Consider the following 9,626-nt stretch of genomic DNA (forward strand, 5'->3'; position numbering starts at 1 on the left):
CTCCCCCACCACACACACACCACACACACACACCACACACACACACACACACACACACATCACACAGAGCCTCCTCGGCACGTGACTCGGGAGCCCTGCTAGTCACGTGACGCGAGGTCCGCGGCGGGTGGCGCGGTCCTCGAGGTGAGCCGTGCTCTGCCCGCGTGTACCCCGAGACCCAGGCTACGGCCAGCGGCCTCCTCCAGAAAGCCTACCTGGGTTGAAGAAGCCAAAACAAAATCCAGCACTCTGCCTTTCACACTCGCAAGGGACTGAGAGGAGCCAAAGGCTATTGATTCCCAAAGGGCACGAGGCAGCCCAACCTAGAGTGTGTCTGGCTCTAGATTAGGAGTCTCAGTTTCTCTTATTTGACTTTTAAAATTTTATTTTTGGTAATACTGGGGATTGAACGTAGGGCCTTTGCAATGAGTTACATCCACAGCCCTTTTGATTTTTGATTTGAGATAGGGTCTAGCTAAATTGCCAAGTGCCCCAGGCTGGGCTGGAACTTGCAGTTCTGCATCTGCTTTCCACAATGCTGGGATTACAGGCACAGGTCACCACTCCCGGGTATAAGGAGCCGTTTTAATACTGTTCTGTGCCTCACTACCACTCCAGTCTCCCACTCCCTCTTGGAGTCCTGGAAGAATTAAAATAAGTGGATGTGAAAGGTTTTGAAAAGGGGAAACCACTATGCAAATGTGCAACCTAACCGGAAAACCCTTTCATTTAAGAGTTTCTCAAGGATGATTTCACTAAAGCACCTTAAATTTTTCAAGATGCAAAAACCCTGTGTGTGCTTTTACCTTTCTTCAAAAGGTGCTCCAAAATGTACACTCTACTTTCCTGTTTTCTAAAACTGCTGCTTGCTGCCTAGGCCAGAGACCTGGGGCTGGGTATTTGCAGCTGTAGTGTCTGCTTTTCACACTTCTTGCCTTTTCTGCAGCCAGGTTTTCTGCTTCAGTGTTGTCACTTTGCTTGCTCACAGCCTGGAAGGTAGCAGTAGTCAAGAAAAAGAAAGGGTCCTAGTACTATGGGAGGCTGAGGCAGGAAGATCAAGAGTTCAAGGACAGCATGGATAACTTAGCAAGACCCTGTCTAAAATCTTAAAAATGAAAAAAGGGGGGTAGAGTTGGGGGTGTAGCTCAGTGGGAAGTCCCAGGTCTCAGTTCCCAGTACCATTTTTTTTTTTTTTTTAAGGAAGGAAGAAAAAAGGAAAGAGAAATAGGCGTCATCTGGTACTGACTCTGGCCCTAGGCAAGTTAACTGTCTTTGGATTGTAAGGCACTTAACACAGAACTGGTGCAGGGCAAGACCAGCAGAAATATCAGCTGCTGTAGCCTCCTGGTTCTTCAAGGTCGCCAAAACTAAATATTCAAGGCTGTTCACACTGGTTGAAGGTGTATCAATAGGCTGGGGTGTAGCTTAGTACTAGAGAGCTTGCTTGGAGAGTGAGGGCCTGAGTTTGAGCCACAGCACTGCCTTGGGGGTGGGGAATCCAAGCTTGAGTCCCAAAATTCTAGAGTTTGCATATGAAAATTTACCTAGAATAAAGTTTGTAAACTCGTAGCAGCTGTTGTTTTTCCCTAACTCAAAAAGCTTTTGTTGCCTGGTGTGGTGGTGCAAGCCTGTAATCCTAGCACTCAGAAGGCTGAGGCAGGAGGGTCACTTTGAGTTCAAAGCCAGACTGGGCTACATAAGGAGTTCAAAGTCAGCCTGAAATACATAGTGAGACCTTGTCTTAAAAAACAAAATAAGGGCCAGGGATTTAGCTCAGTGGTGCTGTCGCTTGCTTTGCAAGCACAAGGCCCTGAGTTTGATCCACGGTACCAAAAATAAATAAATAAAAATAAAACAGGCTGGGGATTTAGCTCAGTGGTTCTGCCACCTGCCTTACAAGCGCAATGACCCAAGTTCGATCCCTGGTACCAAAAACAAAACCAAACCAAAATAAAACAAAAAGCTTTTGTTTCATTTTAACTTTCTAGATTGGAGTTCATTTTAACTTTCTAAATTGTGTTCTGGGTGGCTGAAGTTAACCAACAGCTTAACCATGTAAGTTCCTAAGCAAATGTGAGTCTGTAAATTTGGGTAAACAAAAATGGTCCTGGAAGTGATGGCTCCTGTTGAGCTGGAGGAAAGGAAGGAGCTGGATAGGTCTGGGGAAAGTGGGTATAGATTGGGGAGAACTGACTGTCCAGGCTGCTGGGAGGAAGCACCTGGAAAGAAATGAAGGTGAAATTTTAGTTGAGTCTTGATAGCCACCGGGAAAATTTTGGTTTTGTTTTGTGGTGCTAGGGATCCAGCCCTCCCATGTGCTAGTGCTAGCTAAGTGCTCTACCCTGGAGCTATAGGCCCGCCTCAGGTCAGTTTTTAACAGCTTGCTCTGGAGCCCTGTAGCTGCAGTCCTGCCAGCAGAGGCTTCTGGCTGCAGGGTGGAATATTGGAAGTTCGGCCCTGGGTCTCTAGGAAATGAGTTTGTGAACTGACATTGTGATGAGTAATGTCCCCTAACTGTAAAACGAGAAGGGTGGTGCTGAGAAAAATGAAGCGCATGAGCTCTCCTTTTGAGAAAGGAAATTCTGAAATCAAAACTTCAAGTCTACCTGGCCATGGTGGCAGGTCCCTGCAACCCCAGCACTAAGGAGACTAAAGCAGGAGGATGACCAGGAGTTCAAGGCGAGCCTGAGCTACATGTAGTGAGTTTAAGGTCAGTCTGAACTACACAGTGAGTTGTCTCCAAAAACAACAAAATAAAACAAAACCTATGAATCTCCCATACAAAATTTTTAAATTATCAACAAATTACTTGAGGTTATTATGTTTTTATTTTATTCAAGCACTATCCTGTAAAGTGTCTTGGTCTGTTTTCAAAATCTGCAAGCTTTTGAATGGAGCAGAGATTTGGTTTAGATGAAAAGATAAAAGAGATACTTAAAGCAAAACCAAACAGCTAAGCTCAAATTCTTCCTTCCTTCTTTTTTTTTTTTTTTAATCTTTGCAGTGCTGGAGATGGAACCCAGGGGCTTGCACATGCTAGCCAGGCGCTCTATCACTAAGCTGTACACACCAAGACCCTTTGCCTTTTTTTTTTTTTTGAGACAGGGTCTCACTATGTAGTTCAGACTGCTCTGGAACTCACTGTGTAGCCCAGGCTGGTCTCGAACTCGCAGCGATCCTCCTGCCTCAGACTCCCGAGTGCTGGGATTACAGGCATGTGCCACCATGCCCAGCCCACTTTGCCTTTTTAAAATAATTTTCTGTGGTCCTGGGGGATTGAACTGAGGACCCTCATGCTAAGCTACATTTTGAGTCAGTAAGTTGTTCTGGGTGGGCTGAAACCTATGCATCTCCTGCCTCAGCCTCCCAGAGTGTTAGCCTGCCTTTTTTTATTAATGATAGATTCCTTTGTGGTGTTTTCCTCCCATGAAATGCAAAGAGATAAGGACTGTCTAATGATCAAATTGGTTTATTGCAGAGCCTGGATTCACCTAAGTCTAAATGGTGAGCCTTTATACCTATTTGGATAGCAGAGTTTGTAAAACCTAAGTATCTCGAAAAGATACACAACCTGAGTCATGTAGTGGTTGGTCACACTCTGTGCTTATTGTTTATCAGACATAACAGACCTTAAAATTAATTGTTGCATTCATAATTACTTTCTGCCAGGAGCTAAATTCTTTGTTGACCAAATACGTGTAACTGCTGGGAACGGGGAGGGGGTGGTGGTGCACACCTATAATCTCAGAACTTGGGTGGCTCAGGCAGGAGGATTGCTGAGTTTGAGCCCAGCCTGAACTACATAGTAAGATCCTGTCTGAAAAAAACCATCTACATCTGTCTTCTTGTCAAGTCACACATGACCTCTACATTGCTCAAGTCCACTGGTCCATTATCTCAGCAGTCCGTGATACAGCTTGCTACTCTCTTCTCTAGAAATGCTCTTTGCCTGCCTTCCGGAACACTGTACTCCCTGGGCTTTTCTTATGCCTCATGCACTGCAACTTGTCAGCTCCTTCCTGGTCCCTTCTTTCTTCCCTAATCTCCCAGGGTTCAGTCCTTCAGCACCTGCCTGTTACACCAAGGTATCAGTGTCACCGCTAGACATTCCTGTCTCAGCTTCAGCCTGTGCTTCTCTGGAGAAACTTGGAGCCCCAAGATCATGTTGGCTGTCCTACCTGGGGGCACCACCAAATCCTGTACGTACCCCTCCCCCTTGGCATAGTTCACACAACAGTATTATTTTTTTCCCCATCTGGGGCCTTCACATTGAGCCACATCCCCAGCCCATTTTTGTTTTTTATTTTGAGACAGACAGGACTTCACTAATTCACTAAATTGTTGAGGCTGGAACTTGTGATCCTTCCGTCTCAGCCTCCCAGACTGCTGGGGATTACAAGTGTGCATCATCACACTTGTGCTTCACATTATTTGCTCATCTTCTTTCACACCAAAATATGAGTTGCTTAGTCCAGTATTCTGTAACCTGTACTTTAACAGCCCAACAGGTTGATCCAACTCTGATTGCTCTGCAGTATTCCACAGTAAGGATGTACTATAGTTTACCACTCACCAATCAAAAGACATCTGGCTTGATCCCAGATTGGGGCTAGTATGAGGAAAACTCCTGTGGATGTTGGTGTATGGGTTTTTAAGTGCCCAGGAGTGTTCTTACTGGGCCACATGGGTATATTATTTTTAGAAGAAACTGCCAAGCTATTTTGTAGAGTGACTGGACCATTTTACAGTTCCATAAGCAGTGTATGAGATCTGTATTCATCCACACTTGGTATTGTCAGGATTTTGTATTTTAGCCATTCTAAAAAGTGGGTGGCATTATTGCAGCATGGTTTCAATATGCATTTCCTTAATGGCTGATACACAGGGGGACTGAACCCAAGGCCTGCACACTGAGCCACATTACCAGTCCTTTTTTTCTTTTCACAGGGTGGAAATCACTAAGTTGCCCAGGATGCACTTGAATTTGTGGTCCTCCTGCCTCAGCCTCCAAGCATACAGGATAGTATAACCCCACAGTGCCTAACTGAATGTTTTATGATGTGTTTATTTATCCTCTTTATACCTTTTTTTTTTTTCCTGAAATACCCGATTTTTTTTTTTTTGCCTATTTTATAACTGTTTTGTAACTCTTGAGTTTAGAGAGTTCTTTGTATATTCTGGATATAAGTCCATTGTTGGCTATGTGCTTTGTGGTTAAGTTCTCCCAGCCCATAACTGCTATTCTTAGCAAAATATTTGAAATTTTTATTAGTACAAGTTTACAGTACATGATTAAATTGTGGGTTGAAAATTGATGAAGTCCCATTTGTTTTTTTTTTTTTCTTTTATGGATTGTGCCTTTAGGCTCACATCTAAGAACTCTGCCTGACCCTACCTTGTAGGATTCCCCTATGTTTTCATCTAAGAAATTTGTTTTTTGAGACAGGATCTTGCTATATAGCCTCAAACTCGTGGGGATCCTCCTTCCTCAACCTCCCACGTGCTGGGAGTACAGGTATCCACCACTATGCTTGGCTCATCTAAACATTTCATAGTTTCAGATTTTATATTTTCATTTGCCATCCATTTTCCATTACTTAAGTTCATTTCTTTGCCTGTTGTCCAATGGCTTCAGCACCACTTGTTGAAATGAAAAGACCATCCTTTCCCACAAATAACTGTTTTTTTTTGTTTGTTTTTTTTTTTGGTACCAGGGATCAAACTCGGGATCCTGCACTGTGAGGAAGGCATGGAACCACTAAGCTAAATCCCTGGCCCCTCATAACTGCTTTTATAACCCTTGTAAAAAACAAAAAAGACACACAAAATGAATTGGCTTCTCTTGTGCATTGCAGGCCTCTCTATGCCATTCTTTTCAATTTTGGGTCAATCATCAGCCAATACTATCCTTTCTTGATTATTGCATTTATGTGTAAGTTTTGTGGTTTATTTTGAGACAGGGTCTGGCCATATAGACCATGCTGGCCTTGAACGATGTAGCCAGGCTGGTCTTGAGCTTGCAGCTATCCTCCTGCCTCAGCCTCCTGAGTGCTGGGATTATACTCTTGTACCACACCTGGTTCCCTTGCCTATCTAAATTTTAGAATATACTTTGTCTACATAAAAATTTTTGCTGAGATTTTCATAGGAATTGTATTAAACCTATAGATCAATTTGGAGAGAACTGATGTCTTTCCTATGTTGAATCTTCCATATTAACTAGTGGTTAACGAAAAGAATTTGGAGCTGAATTAGAAAACTGCAGGACTAATATGGCACCGGGAGCGAAATCTTCTTTCCAAGCTTGGGTCAAATGAAGTGAGACTACACTCTAGGAAACTAGAGAATGGTTTCAGGATCAGAAAGATGCCAACTCACAGGTGCAGGCTTACACTTTACAGGGTTACACAAACTGGCTTTCACAACTCAATGGCAAGACAGGAATTAGCACCCAAAGATGCAGGTCTAATCCTTTCCAAAGGGAAATGTCCAGAAACTATAGACAGGAAGCCGGGCGTAGTAGCGCACACCTGGAATCCTAACACACTTAAGAGGGTAAGGCAGTGTCAGAAGAAAACCCCGTCCCACTAGCCTTGGAGAGCCAGGAAACCCGCCTGCCCGCTGGGCAGCAGCATGTTCCTGCTCCCGGGTCACGGGCCCGCAGGGTAGGGAGCTGTGAAGGCTGGGTGCGTGGCGTGAGTCCCAGCACACAGAGAGACAGGCGCCCGTGAACTGCGGCGAAGTCCCAGGCGCCCCTGAAACTTTGGACAAGAGATCAGCTCTACCCATCCCTCTGCTTACCAGGGGAGCTGGAAGGACGCGGACACCAGATCGCCTTCAAGCCCCTTCTAGATCACGGGCTCCTGAACTCGCCCTACTCCCTGCCGGAACCCTTAATCCCAGTCCTCTGCACCCCTAGAATAGTTTCCAGTACAGCCTGTGAGAAACTGGACCTCTCCGCCTAGACGAACTTTAACCACTCAAGGAAGCACACTCGGCTCCTTCTGACCCCGCCCCCTGCCGCCTCTCTCCGTCCCAGTTGTACGCGTGCAGATCTCGTTACGCCGGGAAGTCTCGCGGTGCCAAAAAAAAAAAAAATCTTCGTAGGTCGCGCGAGTGCTCAGAAAAGGGGCGGGAAGAACGGGTGCCGGGAAGGCGAGACTCCGCCGGGGGAGAGGGGGTTGGGGGGCGCGTGCGCACTCTGCAGCTCTTCCTAGGGATTAGATCAAGCGCCCTTGTTGCGCTCCGCTTTCCCTTTTCTGTTGGACCTTACGAGTCGTGGGCAACGGTCTCCATCGGTCGGCGAGCTCTTCAGTGGCCTGGCAGGGAACGGGCTACGCGCGCGTAGGGGACGCTGTGGAGCGGAAAGAGGCAAGAAAGAACTGGGGAAGGGGGTGGCGGAGGGGCATGAGGTTGGAGGAGAGGGCGACCAAAGCGTGAGAACTGAGAGCCTGGAAGGGGAGAGGCTTCGAGCACGCCCCCTTCAGGGTGCACCCTTTGTAAAAGTGGGGCAGAAGAGGATGCTAAGTTGTTTATGATCTCTCCCATCTCGTGGCAGTTCCTGCAGCATGGCTGAAAACCGAGAGCCCCGCGGGGCCGTAGAGGCTGAGCTGGACCCGGTGGAGTACACCCTTCGGAAACGCCTTCCCCACCGCCTGCCCCGGAGGCCCAACGACATTTATGTCAACATGAAGACTGACTTTAAGGCCCAGCTGGCCCGCTGCCAGAAGCTGCTGGACGGAGGGGCGCGGGGTCAGAACGCATGCACTGAGATCTACATTCACGGTTTGGGCCTGGCCATCAACCGCGCCATCAACATCGCCCTGCAGCTACAGGCAGGCAGCTTTGGGTCTTTGCAAGTGGCTGCCAACACCTCTACTGTGGAGCTTGTGGATGAGCTGGAACCGGAGACTGATACGCGGGAGCCACTGACCCGAATCCGAAACAACTCAGCCATCCACATCCGTGTCTTCAGGGTCACACCCAAGTAATTAAAATGAAGCTCCACCACCACCACAGTCACCACACACAGCTAGGTCCTGAAGTGACTCTCTTGACTCTTGTGCTAAGTACTGTCATGGACCACCTGCTAGAGCCATGTAAGAACCCCATTTCTTCAGCGTGAAGGACTGAATTGAGGGTGGGAAGGAAATCTCTTACCGGGTCCAAGCAGTGGATTTTCCTTGTCCTAGACAATAAAAAAGTATGAAGTTGTGTTAGTGCCCTGCCACTTGCTGGCACTGCCTCTTACCTGTGTAATTCTGTGTGTACCTAATCTAGGAGAGTAGGAAACTTTTATAAGTGTTTAGATCTTGGAGGGGGACCCTGATGATTCCAGCCTTCACAGAAACCCTAGATTATACTGCAGATAGTGTAACAAAACAAACTGGTTTTTTTGCTTTATTTTTTATTTTTTCCAGAACTAGGAATTTAACCCAGGGCCTTGGCACTGAGGTACACCCCCCAGCCTGTTTTATTTTAAATGATCTCACTAAGTTGCTGAGCTGTCCAGGCAGGCTTTGAACTTGAAATCCTGCCTCAGCCTCCCAGAATATGGGGATTACAGGCATGCATCACCGTTCCCAGAGCAAACTGTTTATTCCTGAAGCAGACAATTCCAATGTCTGCCTAAAAATTTGTCATGGTCTCAGGAAGACTGGGCAGGTAAAGTATCCATTCCCTTGCTGAGGTGCAGCTGGGATGACTGTACACTCAGGATACGCCGTGCTTCTCTCTGGTGATAGTACCCAGGCCCTGGAAAAGGGAAAGTTCAAAAGATAAAGGGTGCAAACTGAGACCTTGGCACCACGTAATGTCAGGCTCTGGGAGGAAATGAGTTTTGACTTTAATTCCTGGTTCTGCAGGGTCCAAATGGCTCCCAGGCAGCTGTTTCGCAGAACCTTTGCTGCCGTTCAATGGGCTATACAGTGGGATAGACATCACTCCCTGAATAATTAGCAGTCCAGATTTTTCACATCAAACCAGAATCATCTCAAGCATTATCAAAGGGGTGTGGTGACTCATTTGTGGACCTCCAGAACAATATATTGGGTCAGTCTAGTTTTATTTTTTGTTTGATACTGGGGAAATGAACTCAAGACCTTGTGAGCACCATTGAGCTAAACCCCCTGGCCTTGTCAGTCTTAAGTTTTTAAGAAGACAAGTAGTCAGGGATTTATTTAACTCAGTAGTGCCACACCTGCCTGGCAAGTGCAAGGTCCTGAGTTCAATAACGTACTGGAAAAAAAAAGACAAAAGTAGTTACAATTTAAATGGTAATATTTTATTGAAGCTTTTTTAGGTAGGTGTATACAGTCAGTGCTCTGTATCTTCAAGCTGTGCATCTTCAGATTTAGTTGAAGATAATGAAAAAAATTCTGTATTGAACATATACAGATTTCTTTCCTTACTATTCCCTAAACAATATGGTATATTAACTATATAGCGTTTGCATTGTGTTAGGTATAAGTGATCCATAGATGGTTTAGTGTATAGGGAAGTGTGGTATGGTCCTATGCAAATGCATTGTAGATAACTAAAGTCAGCACCCTTGAATTTTAGTATCCTCATGGTCATCCTGGAAGTGACCCTTCAATACCAAGGACAACTATATGCACATTGTACCA

General features: G+C 46.0%; 1 protein-coding gene across 1 annotated transcript; it reads left to right on the forward strand.

Moving 5' to 3' along the window:
- Positions 1 to 7,167: 7,167 nt before the first annotated feature.
- Pop7 (POP7 homolog, ribonuclease P/MRP subunit) lies at positions 7,168 to 8,259 on the forward strand. The gene is made up of 2 exons (XM_010609602.3): positions 7,168 to 7,371; positions 7,559 to 8,259. The coding sequence occupies exon 2, from the start codon at positions 7,569 to 7,571 to the stop codon at positions 7,989 to 7,991; it is 423 nt and encodes a 140-aa protein (XP_010607904.1). The 5' UTR covers positions 7,168 to 7,371; positions 7,559 to 7,568; the 3' UTR covers positions 7,992 to 8,259.
- Positions 8,260 to 9,626: the final 1,367 nt, after the last annotated feature.

This window comes from Fukomys damarensis, unplaced genomic scaffold (genome assembly GCF_012274545.1).
Source record: "Fukomys damarensis isolate Sample0158 unplaced genomic scaffold, DMR_v1.0_HiC HiC_scaffold_17, whole genome shotgun sequence".
Lineage (NCBI taxonomy): Eukaryota > Metazoa > Chordata > Mammalia > Rodentia > Bathyergidae > Fukomys > Fukomys damarensis.

What these genes read in the sequence shown, in the direction of transcription:
- Pop7 (XM_010609602.3), top strand. Translation starts at nt 7,569, where the DNA reads ATGGCTGAAAACCGAGAGCCCCGCGGGGCCGTAGAGGCTGAGCTGGAC.